This window comes from Anomalospiza imberbis, chromosome 8 (genome assembly GCF_031753505.1).
Source record: "Anomalospiza imberbis isolate Cuckoo-Finch-1a 21T00152 chromosome 8, ASM3175350v1, whole genome shotgun sequence".
Lineage (NCBI taxonomy): Eukaryota > Metazoa > Chordata > Aves > Passeriformes > Viduidae > Anomalospiza > Anomalospiza imberbis.
This window is the reverse complement of record NC_089688.1, coordinates 16,143,356-16,164,547: the sequence shown is the minus strand read 5'-3', so window position 1 is coordinate 16,164,547 and position 21,192 is coordinate 16,143,356. Positions and strand designations below refer to the sequence as shown.

Sequence of the window (21,192 nt, the reverse complement as noted above, 5' to 3'; positions counted from 1 at the left end):
GATTGCTTTAACACTTCCAGTAAAATTTCCAAGTCACACAGATACAGTACATCATACAATACCAGTGTAGATCTATCCTTTTTCTACAATCACCATTTGACAATTGTTTCTTCTCAAAATGCATTTTAATCTCCTATAATTTTGTGATGACATATACTGATTCACCATCCCTAAAACATTTAGATATATTTAACTGCTCACTCTTTTAACAAAACAACAGATTTCCATTCACTCACTAAGTACTTCCCCAGAAAGTATCTGTTGATACCAACAAAAGTTCTTCCATGACACTTGTCTCTCACCTCAGAATCCATCACATCACAAAACTTCATACCCTATCTTCAAGCCACTGTATTGCAGACTTTATATATCAAATTTTGTCCTTTTTTTTTTCTTTGTAGCTTTGAAAACTGCAAAAACCAAGTTAAAATCATGTCATCTAAAAGATTATCAGAATTTTCCTAGGACTGTATGCACCAGTTTTATGTCTTTCCTGGACATATCAGCTGTCCTGTATAATTTTCTAAAGACAAATTACAAAAGCAAGATAACAGATCACTGAATATTCTGAGTTGAAAGGGACCCACAAGAAGCATCAAGTCCAGCTCTTGAGTGAATGGCTTGGGTGGACCCACAACCTTGGTGTTATCAGCACTGTGCTCTGACCAACTGAGCTAGTATCATCTTGATTGTCCATCCAACATTTTTTTAAGAACTTACCATGACATGGTCCATAACATAATGGAAGATTTTTTTTCTGATTGCAAAGAAAACCCCTCAAACCAAGCACAAACAAAAAAAAACCTTCAGCAATAGCCTACTCTGCAACACTCAGACAGCTAAAAAGCTAGATAGTTATCTTAAAAAGAAAAAGCTCCTGCAAGTTTACTTCAAATGGGCAAGCCACCAAGTACACATCCCTCATTATAAACGTTCCTTAACCAATCAGCTATTTTAATAACAATGTCCTCCATTAGTCTGCTACTTTTTTACTTACTTTTTAATCCCCGCCATTCTACTTCTTTTCATCCTGACTTTTTCATTCCACACTAATCATTGAGAGAAGCAGCACTTTATCACAGATCCCTGCACTACTCCTAAAGAAAAGGACACTGCCCAATTGTATCTTCTTTCAAACCTCTCCTTCCAACTCACATCTTGGTATAAACCATATTAAGGATCAGCCAACAACATCCTGTTTGAAGGATAAATTGAGGTAATCAAAAACACTCAAGTGTTTAACAACTTTGTATACTTAATGATTTCTCTCTATTGCTATCCTCTTAAGCTACAGACTCTTTGAGATGAGGAATACTTCAGTACATTTCTTGTCTATGTATAATCAACACTTCCTAGCAGTCACATTACATATGCAACTATACAAAAATGCACCTGCACTTCTAACACAAGTTATTGCTTCTTTGAAATTAATCACTTTTTCGACAATATTTTTAACAGGTTAGATGGCAGCTATTGAGTGAGGAAAGAACACAGGTAAAAGAAGGAAAGTGACAAAACAGAAGAGCTATATACTTAGTAAACTACTAACAGAATTAAGCGATTTCATGTATATTTCTACTTCCAGAGGGTTTTTACTATAATGCAAATGGGCACAGTTCCTTTTCACTACTCTTGACCACCAAACAAAAACATCACCATCAAAAAACTCAGTATAAAACCTCAATGGCTGACTTAAGAGGAACCTTAGCTTCTATGCAGCATCTGGTACTGCCTGTTCACCAAATCAAACTGCAATTTATTGCCCCCTAATGTACATCCATTAAGCCATTTCCTTCATGGCTCCACTTCACACAGAAGCAGTAACTGAAGGAAATAATGGAGTGCCCAACAAGTGGGAAAGTAATTGCTCAACAAGCGTGGAACAAGAGAGAGTCAGTTGCACACCATGCACATGTGGCAGCTCTTCAGAGCCCAGCCCTGCAGTGGTAACAGAAGGCTGGTGTTTCAGAACAAGCCCACTGTGGGAACTCTTCCAAGCAACAGCCAGGAGTGCTTGTCCATCTAAATCCTTGGGTCCTTAAGGATTAGGGGACAGGAAACGATTCCTTCCAACAGCACCACCTCCTGCCTGTACCTGCCAGTCATTAGCCATAGAAGAAAGACTTCAGCTCCAACCTCTAGTGTTAAACTGTACTCAGAAAACTGCATTGAAAGGATGCTTAAGTGGTATTACAAAGGTTGTGGGGCCAAACTGCATAAGGGACTTCAGGAGACATGCATAAACACCTAGTGTGAAGACCACCTTACTGGTTTGGTTAGGCTTTTTTCTCTAAATATTCTGAGATTCACTCCACTTCTTTCAATTTCATTCATTAAATTTCTTACTACTCAGAAACACAAAACAGAAGATTAACACAAGAGCTAAAACTTAGCTCAAATTAAATCCTTATCAAATTAAGGATTCTACGCAAACAGAGTTTCTCCCTTTCTGTATGTCAGTATTAGTTACAAATATCTCAATTACAAGCTTCTTCTCAGGAGTTCTAATTTCATTCAGTAACCTGAATGTGTTGAAGGGCTCAATGTACAATTCAACAGAATCAATTAGAGCTCAGAGTGACACCATCCATACCCGATTCCTCACACATTCTGCATAAATGCTGTCCTGCACACAACAGAAAAGCCATGAAAAAGGTTAGGGTGCTTGTCTTGGTGCATCTGTAAATCATTCTTCATCAAGGATATTCCTCCTCCTTTCTTTATACAGAAAGTAAACACAATCTTAAGCAAAATTATGACAATTATTGTGTTCATTTTGGGCTTGAGAAGTTCCCATCCCAGCTGAAGTGCAGCTAACATTCTTAGAGCACATCAGTGTCACTCTGGGAAAATCACTAAGAATGTAAAGCACAAGGTTAGCAAGCACCTGGGAAAAGTCTGATTTTTTATTTCTCCAAGAAAACACAAACAAAATCTATGCTAAAAATATCCCCGAGGAACATTCAAAGACCTGAGCCATAAGACAGTGATTTGATTAATTTGATGTTACAATGAGATTAAAAAGATTAGTCTCACACAGAGTATTTGGAACTACCTGCAGCTTCAAAGCAACAATACTGCCTTGGTTTACATTCTCTGTGCAGCTGGGAGGATGTCTGCATTCATTTAGACTAGAAACTTGCTTTTAAAATGACAATTTTTACTGTATTGTCTGAACACAGCTGGCAAAAATCAAGTCTGGATTCAACCGGCAAGCAAAGCATCAAGTTTGTCACCTTAATATTCCTACTTCTTATAGTAAGAAAATATGAAGAGAAATAAATTACCACTTTTGTACACAGTGTCAGGTATGGACACTATGGACTAAAATTGTATTGTCATCTACTAATTGGAGTGAGGTCAAGTTAAAGCTATGGAAGAAACCTTATTCTATGAGTTTCCTAACCTTCCTTATACCCTTTCCATTCTTCTTTAAAAATTCATAGAGAATGCAACAAATCTAAATGTTAGCCTAAACTGCTTAGTATTCAAAAATACCAACATAACACATATGGATACCTGTTACTAAAAAAAAATCCTTTTATTTTTTTGACTTATCACAAGAACAGACGTGATCTATAAGATCAGTGAATGTTCTAGATCTTTGACAGGAAGCTGACCTGCAACAGGAAAAAAAAGCTTTTTTTTAATGGCTGATCTAGATAACATTTCTACCCTTCAATGCAAGCAATGGGAGAAATATCACAGTATGCAGTTCATCGTATTTGTTATTTGCCACTAAGTTCAGGCATTTCCAGCATAAAACCAAGATCTAAATAATAAATAAAATATGGTATTGCTGTTATCGGCAAAGCAATAAGCATCACAGCACTTTACATATGACACATTCTTATAGTAGTAATTCCTACGCTTCTTGATAAAAAAAACCACAAACACTACTTTTTTCTCATTTCTTAACTAGAATGAACATATCATATTCTAACCATTAGCACTTCAATAGCATCGACAAGAGGTCACATATTTATATTTACTACCAATATACCACTTCTTAAAACGAGGTCTTTCAGACATTAATCCAACATCAGGATAAAATTCCTGTATTGTTTTATACAACTGTCAGGTTTTCCGTAAATACTCAGTTTCCAGAGCTCAGACAGGAGAAAATGAGTGTGCAATCAAGTCTACATACCAGAAAACTGATGGCTACAGTAACAACTATATTAAGTCAGACACTGGGCAAAGGTTCTCCTACAGTTACAGTCATTTGACCTTTAGCCAGCTCTTAATGCCCCAGCCAACCCTCTAAAGATGGAGATTTGCAGCAGCTTCTTGTCTGAAATAAGCCATGAAAAGATTCTTCTGAACCCACTGTACAAGCATTCATTTAAAATGTCATGAATGTGCATGAAATCAGAGTGCTTCTAACAGCTTACTTTGCAGCTTCTGTTTAAATGCACGAACTCTGAACCACCAGAGGATAAAAGGACTCAAACCTTGCAGTCTGGCACTCATGGACCTAAAATATACACAAGCACCTCTTCACAGGTGTGTTTACCTAGTTTAAACCTTATTTAAATAGACTCTCGATGCACACACTTTCCACAAACACCTGCTTTTCCCACTGCAGTCATGACTTGTACAAGGCAGTTGTATTCAGTCATTCCTGTCCTAAAGCCATCCCACACACCAGTAGGCAGCACTTCAGGCGTGCAAATCCTGGTTACTGACTCATCTCCCTGGTCAGAGCAAAGCACAAATTCTGTAATGAGAAGGATGACTACAGAAGTATCTGTTCCTACCTCTACATCATACCAGAATGGTCTGAAGACTCCAACAGCCAGAGAAGCATTTAAAGAAATCCAATCCTCATTAAATCATGGAAAAGCAGGCTTATAATTAATTCATATTTCCAATTATTTGTGGTTATAAACCTTTCTCTGCTGACCTAGAGAGCATCCTAAGTTGGAACCATTCATGAAAGAGACAGTCTCAGTTATCACTGGATGTTAAAAAGAAGCTTCCTTTTGGTGACCTAAATCCATAACACAACTGACAAAATGAACAAATGTTTCAACATCCAGACAAATTTTTCAGGGTACTCAGTTCACTTTAAAGAGCAGTCAAATAGCAGCTGTGGTGACAGCGGCCCTTGATCCAAACTTGTATCGATACAGGTTTTCTTTGGTTTTAAGATAACCTTTGAAAATGTAGCTATATTTCAATTTTGAATGCATGGACAAAGCTTGGTAGTCATTGCTTCCTTATGGTCATAATTCAGGACACTGACTTCTGCTTTTTCTAAGCACTAGAAATATGAGACATGCAATCAAATTTAAGCTTATTGTGCTCATCTTAGCATTGCTAGCATTCAGCTATTAAATTTATCTTGGATTAACTTATGCATCACCCAAGACAACAGAACCTCTACGATTCCTTTCTGTTTTTCAGGCAACTACTATCAATAGTCACTAAAGTACATGAAAATATAGCCCATGAAAATATAAAAATGGCATCCAATAAATCAACTGACAGTGGATCAGAGGCGGACATGCTGTTCATTTTCAAATTATTAAACTCTTTTTATAAATCTACATAAAATTCCCACAGAAATTAAGTTTCTCTATCAGAATTTCAAAGAGACACTTCAAAATATTCAGGTTCAAGGCCCTTAGCTCGGTATGCTGAACTGCAGAAGTGAAGTTACTCTTACAATAATCATGGGACTGTTTGTGCTGAGCAACACATCTTCTCTATATGCTTCCTCCAAGAGTACATGTAGATGTTACAACAGGATGGGATACCATACTTAGTTGAAGGCAATCTTTCCAGCTTGTAATTTAGTCACTCTTGAGGAGCAATACTTTGAAACAGGAATCTTTAGGTGCTGGGGGCATACAGTGCATCTTTATACCCTTGACCAGGGTATTTCAGCATCACGGTCATGACAGAGTTAATACCCACTAGCTCAGAGGAGAACAAAAGGTACTCCACTGCAACATGCCTAACATTTACATTGCCTCTCTTTGCTCATTAAACAGGTTTTGGTTAAATAATGAACAAACTGTATTACAGACTCCGATGAGAATTCCAAAATTATAAATCAACTGGTAAAGCCCAGAGGAGAATGAAGGGAGTGGGAGGGAAGGAAGGATAATATTGACTAATATAAAGGGCGCAGCTTGACAGTGGATATTCCTGCCACACCTGATCAAACATGCTCCATGGGGGAGGGGAAGGGAGGGAGAGAGCAAGAGGGGAGATGGGACAAGGCAGCCTGAAATTTGCATCCGGAACAGATTAAAATGGGTTCTTGGGGGATTGAGAAAATACATAATATATATTACTATAAATGCAAAATTGTACTAAAAGCTAACTCAAATGTCAAAGATTACAGCTTGAATAAATTTAAATATAAAAGCAATGGGTTTCCATGAGCTAATGAAAGAGACATGAAAGGAAGGTCTAGGGAAAAAAAATCACCTATGTCCCCTATGCTGGGGACTGGACTTTTGATTGCCTGGAAGATGATGCAGGATACTCTGTATCATTCAAAGTATTGCTTGGGAACAAGTCCATGTCTAAAATGGATAAATGATGGAGCACAGCAATGATGTCCTATCTCAAGACACTAGTCAGTAAATAGCAGTCACTGCAGCTGAAACCACCTGTATAAAAGAATCTCATGTAGTCAAACCAACATGCTATCATCCCCATATATAACCAATTATTATCTCAGCAGGAATCACACTTACCTGATGACTAATACAAAGGGAGTCTCTGAATCTCTCAGTACATTAAACTTTGCTTTCTCTAACATAAGCAGATAGTGAACTTGCATTTTTTCCCCAACAAGTCAACAGCACATTGTACCTAGCTGCTCTAGATAAATGGCCAGTCCCTGACATTTACTTATACTGCATTTATTTGAGCATCCTGACAGTCCCTGCTCTTGTTGATGAGAAGAGGTATTTGCAATAATGGCAAAGAACTTTAAGAAGCTTATTAAAAAAAAATCATCTCACAGAAGGGAGAAATGTAAAATTTCCTCCCAATACACTTTTGGAGATTGCACGCCTATCTTACAGAAGGTGAGTGAGCTTACAAAAAAAACCCACAAATCCAGACTGTCATGTAGTCCAGGTACAAGCATAACATCCAGAAATGCAAGCTGTTCAGGAGTCGCCTAATATGTTACATTCTAACAGCAAAATCCTGCTTACAACCACAGAAAATTCACCTGGCAGAGAAACACCTAATATGTTACATTCTAACAGCAAAATCCTGCTTACAACCACAGGAAATTCACCTGGCAGGACCCACAAGAAGAAGGAATAAAGGCTTAGAACTGGCACATGTCCTCAGCACCTCTTGTCATCATCACCTGGAAGCAGCACTACAGTGCTTCTAGAGAACACACTTTTTATGGGATTCCAGACTCAGCACTGATGCAAGAATAAGCATGCTTCACAGTTAAAAATGTAAAAGGTACATCTCAAACTAAGGTTGAGTGCAGTTCTGAACAGTCACTGTAATAAAGGGACCAGAAATGAAATTTACTTTCAAATACTACAATCAGTAAGAAAAATCCTGGGAAGACCATGCAGAATGCCATATGGAGTTTAGGATTAGCTTCACCTCCAGACTCTCAACATATACTTGGGTTACACTTAAACAATCACTCCTGGAACTACAAAACCAGAAAATGCTGGGGGAAGGGGAGAAAGATGGATTGTGAGAAAAACAACGGTCAGAATACACACCACAGCATTATGTACTACTTCTCTAATATTTCTCAATACAGATTTCCAGTTTCTTTCAGTGCAGGTGATCACAAAGTAAGTCTTTCACTTGAAATCCAAGAGCCCCAAATAGAAACAGAGGTCTGTGCTTCACTTATTACATGATGAAAGCTAACAAACCAAAGAATGTGAGGAAAAAACAGACAGAAACCATTTTCTAAGCAGATTTTTTCCATCACTTACAGATCAGAAAGCATAAACAAACCACAAAAAATTTATGCATGATAATACACCACATTTCATATATTCCTACAAGCTTCAGTATATCAAAGAAACATGCATCTTTATAAAACTGTGTGCATACACACACAAATATATATATATATCCCTACAGACAGTGGCAGCAGTGGTATTTCTGTGCTAGTTTACATTGGTATTATTTGCCCAAAAGTATATGCATATTTCTTCTTGTCTTGTTCTTCAATAAATGACTTCTGGATAGTAAACAAACAAATAAATACACCTGTATATTTACTTGCATATACCCTAGCAGGTGCACGTATCTGCTGATTTCTGTAGAAGCTTACCTGTTATATTATTCAGCACATCTTTTAGGTGGCTAAAGCTATGCAGCAGGGGATCCCTTTCTTCATCCTATAGGTTATATATAGGAAGTAAGTAATTAATGAGGCAAACATATTTGTGAAGGCAAATCTTAATAATGGGTCTGTTAAAGACCACAAACATATTTGTGAAGGCAAATCTTAATAATGGGTCTGTTAAAGACCTCACCATCACATTCACAGAAGTGCTGTGGTTTCAGTTTATCACTGTCAGCATGTTTACACCATTAAATCCAACAGAAGCATTTTTATTTTCCTGCCAGTGCTCCCCAATATCACACAGCTCAAATGTCAAAGCACAGGTCCAACACTGAGCATTCTAGTTTGGTTTTATTGTCCTCAAAAGTATTTCTGATTAGCCTTCTGCTATTCAATAAATTTCACTGCAAATCTAACTCATACTATATTGAAATGGCTCATCTGAATTTGCTATAATGTTAATCTATGCAGATTGTAATGGGAGCAGAAATACAATGACATTTTATGCCATTAAAATAACTTGAAAAAATAATCACAGTGCAATATTGATATGAATTATCTGCATCCTTTAGCCTTAGTCTATCTTTATGATATTAAAAGAAGGAGCAGCAGTTTCTCCAAGCTGAGTGCAGCCGCACCCACACCTCGAACAGAGAGGCCGTGAGCTCTAATGAAGAAATGCATGTTAGAAAGAAAAAGGGCCCTGCCCTTTGACAAACTGAAACCACTTGTGCTGGATGACAGCCATCTGCTACTCATGTGACATTCCGAAGTACACCACATACACACATTTACACTGTGGCAGCCATAAACACACCAAAGCATGGTTAGACTTGGAAACACTGTATTTAGGATTTTTATCAAAGCAGCTTTGAAACTGTTGATAGGTTTTAGTCAGGAATATAGATAGCAGCAACAAAACAGAGCTGAGAACAGATACTATGCCATATGAAAAATTTTAAAATACTTCATATATAATTACTTCCCCAATTTTTATTTCATGTCTTTTGTGATGAAGACTGTCTTCCACAAGAGGGTACAAAAGATACATAAAAACACTGTGCTAAATAAAATAAAATAACACCATATATGGGAATTTGCTGACATCCCCAGTGATAAAAGTCTAAATAAGATGATTTCCACAGAGAATACAATGTGGGGTTTTTGTATTTACAGGACAAGAAGGTAGAAGACTCCCAGCTTTGTAGCTTTTGCAGCCACTGGCACATGAGATGCCCAAAATAATGTAAACAATACAGAAAGTTACTCCAACTTTACTTACAAAAGTACTGTAACAAGTGCTACAAAAAACTGAGGTACTTTTCCAAAGCCAGCTGGTTTCTGCCATAGGTGTTTCTACCTGCTGCTACAGATGGCAACAAATCAAGGTAACTTACCAGATGTGTGTGAGTGCTCCATCGGGCATTACGCTTTATAGCTCCCACCACTGCGTTGATTTCACCTTGTACAATGTAAATGTTCTTATCCACCATCCTGACAATTCTGAAAATAAAGGTAATTCAAATTAATCTCTAGCCTCTTTAGAGTAACTGTCTTCCTCAGATGAAAAGAAATTGATTCTAACCAAGAGAAGGCCTGCAGTGATGCAAGGAACTCTTTCAAGTTTGTTTTGTACACACACAAAATACAACTTATTACATGTAACAAATACAAGTACTCCATCAAAAGAAGACACTTTTCCATAATGTGTTTTCAAAACCATGAGAGCAGACAGTTAGTTCTAACAGCATCTTTGTAATGCAAGAGATCACTTTGCCAAGGCTCATTCCTCTTTTTTTTTTCCAGTCTATGTAAGTTCACAGAAAGATAAAGTGTTGGGGTACCAGGACAGACATCCATGGCAATGCAGTAACACATGCAGCCCCAGCACTTATGCAAATTCCTGCAGCCCTACACGGAATACAAAGCTAACCTGGTACTCTCCTAAGTATCAGTGGGGTGAATAAGCTGGCCAGAACAAACATCTTTGGGATTTAAAACGTTCACAAAAGAAAGTAATTTGTAACAGATGTTGATTTCACACTTGCTTCACAAAACAAAGCTTTCAAGAAAGCAGGAAAGTAAAAAAGACATGAGTAAAATCCCAAAAAGAAATGAGCAAAACTGGAGACAAAACTGGATGGAACACAGGGAGAAAAAATGAGAAAACTAAAGGCAGACACTTACTCTCCTGTAGTCTGAAGTATTTCAGGGGAAAAAAAAAACTTTAACTGATGCACACAGAAAGAGGCAGAAGAGGGGGAAAGAAATTAAAAGCAAGGAAGACTTATAGTCTGAGAAAAAGAAGAGTGAACTTCTGTGGGACTGTTCTCTTTATACTAGCTGTAGTCCAGATACAGTCAAGTATCAAAAAGTAAGAATAAAGGGGAATGAACAGACACAAATGTTTATAAATAAAAACCAGGACTTATAAAGAGGCCAAAGAGTCTGATGATACCATGTCTGTACATGAGAAGGATTTAGTTATATGGTAGCCAAATAATGAGAATTTTTCAGGAAAAAGAATGAAAGGAAAATGAGGACTCCAGCTTGAAATCACAACAGGTCATCCATAGGGAAGCAAAAGATTGGAAACAGGTGAAACACTATCAACACTTCAAATCTGACAGGCTCATTTAAGGGATTCAGCTGGGAAGGGGAGGCAGGGGGGTAATGAAGCACAGAGAAGATGAGAAGGACTTCTGCCCACATAACAAAAGCAAAGCGGGAAAGAAATGGTTATGGTGGATTACTCTGGACCTCATAAAGATCACCACAGAAATTTCAGAATACACATCCTGGATCTGTCAGGCTTCATGTTAATTAGCATGTCTGAATTATCAACAACGCTTCAAATATGCAAATATTCTCTGAATGAAAGAGACTAATTTGCTTCAGGAGTCCATAAATAATGGAAAGAAAGCAAAGTATTATAAAAAGATACCTCAACAAAGGACAGCATTATATTTATTGCTTCATTTTTCAGGTGTTTGCAACAGAATGAATACTCCTATGGCAAAATTGTTTATTTCATTAAATTAATTATACATAACAGTACTCCCAGGTGTAAGACAATAATTTAAGGGCAAAGACAAAAGTATTTTCTAAGAACAGTCATGACAGACAAATACTGCTTCCAAGTAATTTGCTTGTGCCCTGAAGAACAAAGGTTTACATCCTTCCTCCACAGCTATATATACCAGAACCACCAAAACACTTCCTACTCATGTGGCTATTGCTTGAGAGATGTCCACATCCTCAACAGTAAATTATTTCATACATTATTCATACGATTGCATTGAAATACCATTGATCACAATTTTTCTATTTCACTTTGTTGTCCTTGTTTTACTACAAGGCATGAATGGGAGATTTCTCCTTCATGTAAAATTCCTTGCTTATTAATTTTTTTCTTTCAGAAATTCCATTATTTTCTGTATTTCTACATCAGCAGTTTCAGGGCTCAAAATTCTAGTCCAGGGAAGTACTTCTGAGGAAATACATTATACACTCATATTTGTCAAACCTAAGTTTTTCCTTTCTTCACTGTTTCAAAACAGTATTGAACATGTAAACTGCGTAGCACCATTCCAGGCATTTAGCAAACTGACCTGGAGACATTATTTCAAAAAGCATGTAAATACCAGACAGACATATTACAAACGTTGCACATATATAGATACTCAATAGTTCTGACAGTATTTAAAGTGATGCCAAAGCTTAAATGCTGCTCTGCATACTATCGAATCTGCTTGTAAGACTTCTATTTCTTCTCCTCTATTTTTAACATAAAATAATTACATAAAAAGTTTGTTAAAACTCTGTCTCTCCTGAATGTAGAAGACTTAAAATGCCCAGCTAACTGCAAGTGGCAAAATATGAAGAAAATAGACAAAAACCTCCAATAAACACCTTATCCTTTTCACCTGATCCTTTCAAGCAAGGGTGTAAAAAACTCCGTGCTACCTGGCAGGGCTCTCTTGACATATGAAAACCCTGCAAAACATAGGGAAGTATTTCATTTCTAACTGTCTGAGAAGACTCAATGAAAATGCACTCCTTTCCTCATTGCAGATTCTATTACATATAACTTTATTCAAAAGTACAAAAGTTCACTTTATGCACGCTAACAAACTCACTTCACCAGTGCAACTGAAACAACCTATCATGCTGTGGATGCAAATTCACACTCAGACTCTGAACATCAGACATAGAGCTCACTTCCCCACCAACACTGGGTGGAGATGGAGGGAAATACTGCTTTATATTTAAGCTTGCAGCTAACCAAGCAATAGCATTCCGAAGTAAACCATAAAGCAAATGGACCTTTGCAACTTCATGCTGGAGAAAGAAACAGAAAAGAACTACAAAGTGAGCAGGAAAGACAGGCAACTATTTTCAGAGAGATGCACCTTGTAAGCTAAGCCCACCATCTCTGTAAAATTTTTGATTTGAAATTTTATTTCAAGTGATGGATATAGCTCCACTAAACTCCAAACTTCCCAAAGGCTACCCCTTTTAAATGATTAGATAATGTCTATGTATGTTCCTTCAACTGTAGCATCACCACAAGCAACAACTGATCACACTTTAGAGCTCAGTATAGATGTCCTGAATCGAAAGAAGTTTTCAGATTGAAATGGATGCTGTGAAGCAGCAGAGGAAAAAAGCTGCACGATTTACCAGGCCAGCACTGAATAATCAGCTGGATTTACAGGAGCATGGTGGGAGTCAAGCTAAACCACTAGACATTTGTTCAACTTAGAGAAGAAAACAATGGTAACATGAATTCAGACTTAATGTTACAAGGCTATGGTTTGAAGAATGGGGTATTGTCAAAGTGTTGAACAGGTTAACAGAACTAATACTGAAGATCATCAACAAATTTGAAACAACCTCCCTAGCAATGGCTTTGTTTCAGCACCTCTTGATCTCAAACCAAGAATAAATGCCTTTCTTGCAAGCAATCAAGCACAAAAAGACAGTGGACTCAATACAGAAACAAATAAATCAAGTTCAGTGGTCTTAAGTCAGGGAAAAGAAAAAAACAAAGAAAAGTATCTACCAAATTTCAAATTATTTTTGGCTTCTTAATCCTTCAGTTAGTTAAACTGAAGGGTTATATAAACTCCTGTTTCTTTGTCAAGACAGATTCATATAGCTGCTTAAAACTGCAGGTTAGTCCTCAGATATGCCCCTGCACAGAAGTGCAACAGGCAGCACAGTGAAAGTGACAGCGACAAACCAAGGCAACGAGGTGCCCAGGCCACCACAAGAAGAAGGGAGGCTGTCAGCTTTCACAGCCTCACTGACAACAGCATTGGGAACACTAAGTGGGGAAAGGTCGATGCCTAATCACATCATAAAAGAACAAAAGCTCATATGCATAACATTGGCAAAACCTTCAACAGTGTTCTATGGATAATAATTATCACTATTAGGAGACTTCTGAAATAGCATCACATGTAGAATCTTCATATAAAAACTCTGACAAGATTTACACCTGCAAATGTTATTTCACACATGCACAGAACACTCCATTTCTCAACCTCAGAACGTCTTACCCCTAACACATCTCAATAGATAGGAAGCCAAATTATTCCTAGTATTACCACTCCCTCTCCTGCAGCAAAATGTCTGCAACTCTTCTGCAAACAAGCAAGAGGTAGCATCAGAAGCAACAAGGTCTGTCAGACTTCCATCAAGGTACTTCTTCCTATCATTAACTTTAGCCTTCAGCCATGGTACCTGATTTAAACCCAGTGACACTACTCCAATAAACAGCAGTAGTGAAAAACAACATGACAACAACACAGAAAGGTAATATTTCAAAGTAAGCTTCTGTTGACCCAAATTTTACTGTTTATGACAATGCAGGAATAATCTAGATAACTCCTGACCTAGATTTGGCCACCAGAGCTCTGATACAATACACTGCTAGCAAAACAGAACACACAACCATGAATCACAAACAACTCCTGACAATCTCACAGCCAGCTAGGTTTCCCAGAAGCCCAGGTGGCAATCAGAAAGCTCCTTTTCTTCCTCCCAAACCTCACATGGAAGGTACATGAATGTCTGTACAGAAATTTATCTTGCTTGGGTTTTTGAAGTTGTAACTGTTCTGCAAAAAGCATCACAGGCAACAAAAGTTCGAAGAAGTCAGCATCTTTCTCCAAAGGCTAGCTCCTGATGTCTGGACAAAAGTGACAGAAAGCAGTAATTTGTAAGTACAGAAAGGAACTGTGCAGTCCTGGGCATTTAAGAATGCCCTTTAAAAGATAAGCAGCAGCAATATGGTAGCGGTGGTACATCAGAATGGAAGAGAGGGACAAGCTTCTTTGCAAGCCTCCACTTTCAGCTGCAACAGTGAGACTGGGCCTGGGAATCAAGTAGAGAAAGGCAAGTCGTATTTACCTGTCAAAACTGCATAGTAAAAACGAAACCTAAGGTTATTATGGGGAGGGACATTTTCTTTGTTCCAATTATTTCATACTGTTGAAACTATGAAACATGCCACCGGATGAACTCATAACACGGACGCTAAGCGAGCTCTGAGTTTTCCTCCGCCAACAGCCATGGCGCTGACCATATGCCAGGAGAAGCCTGTCTCCACCGATTTCAGCAGCAAGCCACCGTGGCGCACGGGGAGCGGATGCCTGTGCAGGTGCAGCGCCCACCCTGCAGCTCCCGCCGGCCCGGCCCGGCCCGGCCCGAGCCCTGGCCCCGCTCTTCCGACGCCCGCAGCCCTTGGCGGTCGTTGCCAGGCGGGCCGTGCGCCCTCCGCCCCGTGGGCACGGTCACGCGTGTCAGTCCCGGCCGGCCGGAGGGGCGGCCGCCGCCCCCACCCGCGCCCGGCCCCCGGGGCTGCCGCGGTCCCGTCCCCGCCCCCCGCTGGCCCCGCAAGGTTCCCCCGCCGCCGCTTGCCTCCCGCCCGCCCCCACGTCGCGACAGTATCGCGACAGGCGGTCGCTGCCCGGCACTGACCCCCGCATCCAAAATGGCGGCGCCTGCTCCCCGCGGCGGCGGCCGCTTCACATAACCGGGCGGGAGGGTGGCACCGCCGGCGGGAGGGCTCGGCCCGCCCCCTGTCCGCCCCTCCCTGCCGGCGGAGGCGAGGCCGCGGAGCGCGGGGTCCGCGGGGCACGGGAAGGGACACCGGCCCCGCTCCCTCGCACTGACGTGGAAACCGGCGCACCGTGACCCGCTGCCTGGTTACTGCGCAGACAGACAGCCCGGACAGCCAATCCGCGCACGATGCGCCGCGCAGCTCCCCGCGACGCCCAATGGAAACACGGCCTGCGACCGGAGGAGGCGGGCCCTGCGGTGACAGCGGCGGGGAGCCAATGAGAGGCGAGAGGGTAGAACCAGCCGACTCGCTGGCCAATCGCAGCACGGTGCGGCGCCGCAGCCGCGCCTGAGCGGGCGCAGCCAGGTCGGCCGGGCGGAAGCCGGCGGGAGGGCTGCCCTCGCAAAGCATTGTGGGCCGGGCCGCCCCGGCCGTCTGCGAGCCGGCGCCGGGGCCGGGGCCGGCCCGAGCGGGGCTGTGCGGCTCCGGGGCCGGCCCGAGCGGGGCTGTGCGGCTCCGGGAGCCGGCGCCGGGGCCGGCCCGAGCGGGGCTGTGCGGCTCCGGGAGCCGGGGCTGCACAGCCCGCTCAGGGAAGCAGTGCCTTTCGGCCGTGCTTCGCGAGTGTTTCCCAACTTGTTCCACAGCCTCTTGCAGCTCCTCCGCTGGAGCCGTTTGGGAGATGATGCCCTGCAAGCGTTCTGTTCCCTCCTGAGCAGCTCCACGTCACAGCTCTGCTGTTTCCCGCGAGCAAGCAGGAGAATGCAACTGAACAAAGCACGGAGTGCAGCTCGTAGCGCAGCACGCCCGGCAGCGCCCGGAGGAGCACACGCCGCCTCTCCCTGCTCCGCAGTCCTGCTCCACAGGAACTCTCCTCAAACCTCAACACAGCTGATTGCTTGCTCAAGTTGGGCTATAAGCCACGTGCTGCAGCCTTAGTTCATCCAGCCCAGCGATCTTGGCAGACAGAGACCACCATGGAGTTTAACTCCTCTGTGAAGCCACTTTATTGGCCTGCTCTTTGCAGCAACAACAATCACAGCTTTGTAGCTATAGAGCACTTGGCAAAATGAATTCTTGGTGCTGGTCCCACCTTCTCAGGTGCTTTCCACCTCTATGCTTCAGTAGCAATGGTGTGTGCCTGAAAGGCAGTAATTTGCAGGGCTCACTATTTATTTAAGCCTCTGCCCATTGAACTCGGGACAGAGGACAGAAGATTCTTGCAGTTACATTAAAGTTTTACAGCTCTAGTATCTTTAGTCAGGTCAGCCTGGGTATTAGTCGTGGCAGATGTTAGAATGGTCAATGTTGCATCCTGGGTCAAAGCAACAGCTACCCCAAAATCCTACACTCTGTAAGGAAAACACAAATCACTGGAGCCAAGAGAAAGGTGAAAGGGTCAAAAAGTATTCATTCACTTTTAATCCCAACTTCATCTACCACAGTGTGACCGAGGAAAGTTCTCAGACAAAGGCTCAAGAGAACATCCAACAGCACTGTTTGGTGGCCAGCCAAATATAAATCTGAGGCTGACTTCAATGCTGCCCTAAAAAATGGCCAGGTATCATCACGTATCAGTTGCTGTCAGACTACTGCCTCAATGCGATTCAGCGTGGCTTACGTTGTATCTGCTGTTACCTCCCAGCTCTGACACCGCCAGGGGACCTTCTTCAGCCCGGCTTTGCCTGGCAGCATGTAGGAAGTCTTTGGATTTGGAAGTTTAAGTTTTAATTGCATTCCCTAGAGGTGAAACAAGAAAGAGTATGCCCCAGTGGTCTAGCCATAGGCTCAGAAGATAAGATGTCTTCTTCCAGCCTCTGCTGCAGCCGTGGTACATGCAGTTTATCTTGAGTTTCTCAGCTATAAAACAGACGGTCAAATACTCACCAAGCCCAAATTTCATATGCCACATAGGCAATGAGTGAAGGTTTGCAGAACAAGCAAATTGGTTGCTAGTGCTTTCTCCTTCCCTTTTGCTAACAGCCTGGTGGTATTTGCCAGACATTTTGAAATCCACAGGAGTTCATCTGCCACTCCATCCATCTGCTCCGTGCTCTAGAAAGTGGATTTCAGGTGCTGGCTTAGCCACTGTACACCCTGCAGCTCAATCCACGTTCGTCATGCCTGCCAAGAAAAGATCTGGACCCCGTTCCATACCTTCTTGCTCCTTCCAGTGTCCACTGTGTAGCTCAGGCTCCTACCCAGTCACATCTGGTGAATTGGACCCTGCTAAGGTGTTATTTATGGAAGCCTGTCACGGAGCTTGAAACCAAGCCAGGCAGGAGCCTTCTGCTTCACCCAAATGCATCTTAGTGCATTAATAAAGAGCAAACATTGCAATGTGCTTTGCATTTTTACTAAGAATCCAGCACTGCATTGTCTGGAGAGAAAAACAATGTGGTTTGGCCCCACACTGCCTGGGGAGGAGAGTTCACTCACACACACTACAGCACTGCGTTAGTCAGCCCTCAGACAGCCCAGCACCACCCTGGCTGCACAGAAAATCCTGCTGATGTGACAGTGGGCCACCAACATCCCCAACTTGGCAGCAGTGGGGAAACCTAGCTTGCCTGGACTGCATGATCCAGCAGTGTTTGAAGTGAGTGGTGCAGAGCTGTGAGCACATGTGGGCAAATGGGAGCATTCTGCACCAAAAGATCCAGGTGTAGGAGCAGGACACAGAATAATCCTTTGTCCCTTTATTTCCAAGATAATGCACTAGTTCTTACACACAACATGGTACAGTGAAACCAAAGATCAGACAAGTCGTCTGTGCAAATCCCCCTGCTATCTGGTCAGGAAAGCTTAGCTTTATCTTCACTGCAAAGATGCAGCTTTTCAACAGCTTCTGTCTTGAGTATTCCTCCTTAGCCTACAAGGAGCTTATGGAAGGGATGCAAACTCACCAAACTCACTGACAATCATTCCCTCAGGGCTTTCTCAGGTACCTGGTCAGCTCACCTGCTTTCATGAGACATCTGAGCAGCCTGCCCCTTGCAATGAGCACGGTCTCCATGTCACACCAACTGCTTGCCTTTGCTGAGACTGTCAGAAATCCATGCTGCCAACCACCCGCACCTCTGCAATCTTCACCAGCCTTGTATGGTCCATTACTCTTGTTCAGGCACTACCAGTTCATGGTTATCTTCAGAGCCCAGATATTAGACCCATGGGCACTTATAACACAGAAATTTTCCAGCAGGTTAGGTAGTCTGAGAGAGATTAAACTTCTTCCCCTCCTCTTGGAGGCTTTTGCTGTTTCTCAGAGGCTTAGTAAGGTCTCTAGAAGAGAGAGCAGAAAGATGGAGTTTCTCAGAAGGTACAAGCAGTTGCCATGGCTAGAAGCTATGTGCAGCCACTCTTCCCAGAGCTAAGCATCCCAAAACCACTACTGATCATGTGCAGAACACAGTGTTTCTAAGCAGTTCCTCCTTTCCAGAGCAAGCTCAGGTAGAGATTAGCCCAAAGCCAGCTGAAGGATCTCCAAAGGAAAACTGATGTATATCTGACACAATCTGGAATCCAAGTCAGGACCTACAACTGAAACAGCAAAATTGCTGTTGCAGAAACAATTAAAAGGATTAAAACACTTCTCTGGAACTACACAAACTATTAAAAACTGTACAAACTATACCAAGTACAGTATTAAACCTGCAGAGCAGACTCCTAAATCTAAAATACCCTGCCAGCTGTTAGCCTGTGTCTCCAGAACACTCCTGCACTTCCCAGTGACATCAGGCTCCCCCAGTGAACTTCCCAGTGTAATGTTTTCATTGTCTCTTCTTGGCCAAGGCAGGCCATGCCTTTTTGGCAGGAGCAAGCCAGGCTCAGTAGTCATATCTTTGTCACTTCTTGGCTAGACTACAGCTATGTGATACACCTGGGCATGAAGCCCACAGTGATTGTCAAATGCCAACTAGAAGAGCATGCTGCAGTGGCAGCCCTGGCTGCCACAAGTGCATCAAACCTACCTCTGCTCTCTAGGCCACCTTCTGGCATGAAAGCCAAGCCAAATTCAAGCTTGAGTCCTGATCTTTAAGGCATTTGATGGCATGGACCCAGCATGGCTGAAAGATCAGTTAAGACACAGAGATGGAAACCATGATCATCAACAACTCCACCATTCTCCAAGTGCAGTGAACCCATCCAGCATGAGGACCATGTTTGTCTGTGGCAGAGATAGATCTTGTCTGAGAGCAAACTCTTCCCAGCTGGTGAAAAAGGAAGGGTATCTAATGTGCTGAGTAATTCCCTTCTTTCGCATATCCCATCTCTCTGCCAAGACATGAATCAGGGTCACTCTTGATTTAATTTGCTTTTGCATTTTTTCTTTTCTATTTTATTTTATTTAAAATAGTGACATCGGTCTCCTCTGAAGCAGTCAGCTTCGCTCCTCTTGCAGGATTAAGTCCGCTCAGCCATGTGAAGTTCTTGTTCTCTTCCCCAGCAATGAAGCCTCCTGCTGGCAGGACAAGATGCACTATAGCTAAGAGGTCTTGGCACTAACCAACAAGATCTACATTTCAACAACAAGCACTGGAGCCTCCCTCTCAAAGACACCCTACAGGGGTCAGTCCAGCAGTTGAATTGAGGATGCCTTGATGACAGACTCCTTCTGCAGGTCTGGATGGTCTAATCAAAGAGTCTTTGCACTGTGCTCTGCAGGGAACCAACTTGTGACATGGTGCCCAAGAAAAATAGCTAAAAATACATTTGTTTCATTATTACTTGTAGGTGTAAGCACAAACTGTTTGCTGCAGGCTACTGTAGGTGAGAGGTTTGGAGAGAGAGGGAGGCGACTGAAAATAAGGTCCCTTCATTGCTGCAGACCTTATGCACGGTTTTCCACTTCCCAGTGGCATGTGGTGATAGAGACAGACTGCCCCGTGGAAAGTGCTAGTGCTGTTACACTGTGTCTGCTTCTCTTAATGGATACAAACCTATGCCGGGGTGGATTAAAATCTGAGCTAGAAACAGATATGGTCCAGCTTTCTGTCATTTTTGGCAGGCAAAAGAGAAGTAAGACAAACATAAGCCCCAGATTACTACTATTAAAAAACCATGGTGATTTCTCACAAGAATGTCAACGTTGTGATTCCTTTTAAACTCTTTGTATTTCTACTGAATTAACTTGTCAGTGCATGTTTTTGAACAAGGATCCATAATGCCTGGGTCTGCTCGACCTCTTTTTAAATCCTGTGTTGCTTTGTGTGCATTTGTCTTTCCATGCGTATCTTTATGTCTTGTTATGCATTTATTAGGCTCCTTTAATATGGCTGGTAAATCATTCAGGGTTAAAATTCACTACTATTCTCACAACATTATTTCCTAATCTTTAAAATATGTCAGTGGAAGAGCTTGAGAGTGACCTTTGACATCTTAAACTGGAGAGCAGGTTGACATGAGAAATGACCTCAAGAAAATCAGACCGTAGAATCACATATCGAGCTCCAGAAGCGTCTGACAGGGACAAACTTCTCCCCTGGGCTCCCGGAGCAGGACAGAGAGGCTAAACTCGGCTTCTACAAACTTTTCCCTGTAGGCACTGGGAGAGAGGGGACCTATTTAGTTGGAGTAAAATGTGTGTGCCAACACGTCCAAGGCTTGCTGTAGCAGGTACAAGCATTTGGGGACATTTCAGGGAGTGATCGCACGCTACACTCCAGCACTGGGATTTTGCCGTGAATTTAAGTAGAAGCCAGGCTGGAATCTAAACTACGAGCAGCATTTGGGCTCCGAAAGGCCCATCAGTAGGCTGGAGCGCGGTGTTTTTCGCACAGCCGGTAGCCTCCGTGTCCCGGTAGGAGCGGCACAGTATTGACAG

General features: G+C 42.1%; 1 protein-coding gene and 1 long non-coding RNA gene across 7 annotated transcripts in view; one reads left to right on the top strand and one right to left on the bottom strand.

The window, feature by feature from the left end:
* The window catches only part of GBF1 (golgi brefeldin A resistant guanine nucleotide exchange factor 1), a 102,218-nt gene extending 86,731 nt beyond the window's left edge, over positions 1 to 15,487 (bottom strand). For 3 of the 6 annotated variants that reach the window (XM_068197470.1, XM_068197466.1, XM_068197469.1), the window contains exons 1-3: positions 15,290 to 15,487; positions 9,700 to 9,805; positions 8,288 to 8,354 (exon numbers count right to left, since the gene is read on the bottom strand). In XM_068197470.1, coding sequence (XP_068053571.1) covers positions 8,288 to 8,354; positions 9,700 to 9,805; positions 15,290 to 15,297 — 181 coding nt within the window. In that variant the 5' untranslated portion in view covers positions 15,298 to 15,487. Of the gene's footprint in view, positions 1 to 8,287; positions 8,355 to 9,699; positions 9,806 to 15,289 lie in introns of those variants that run through there. The other 3 variants (XM_068197467.1, XM_068197468.1, XM_068197471.1) reach the window with 1 other exon arrangement.
* A 4,305-nt stretch (positions 15,488 to 19,792) lies between these two features.
* LOC137478012 (uncharacterized) lies at positions 19,793 to 20,547 on the top strand. The gene is made up of 2 exons (XR_011001352.1): positions 19,793 to 20,052; positions 20,129 to 20,547. It is a non-coding gene; the product is annotated as an uncharacterized lncRNA (long non-coding RNA).
* Positions 20,548 to 21,192: the final 645 nt, after the last annotated feature.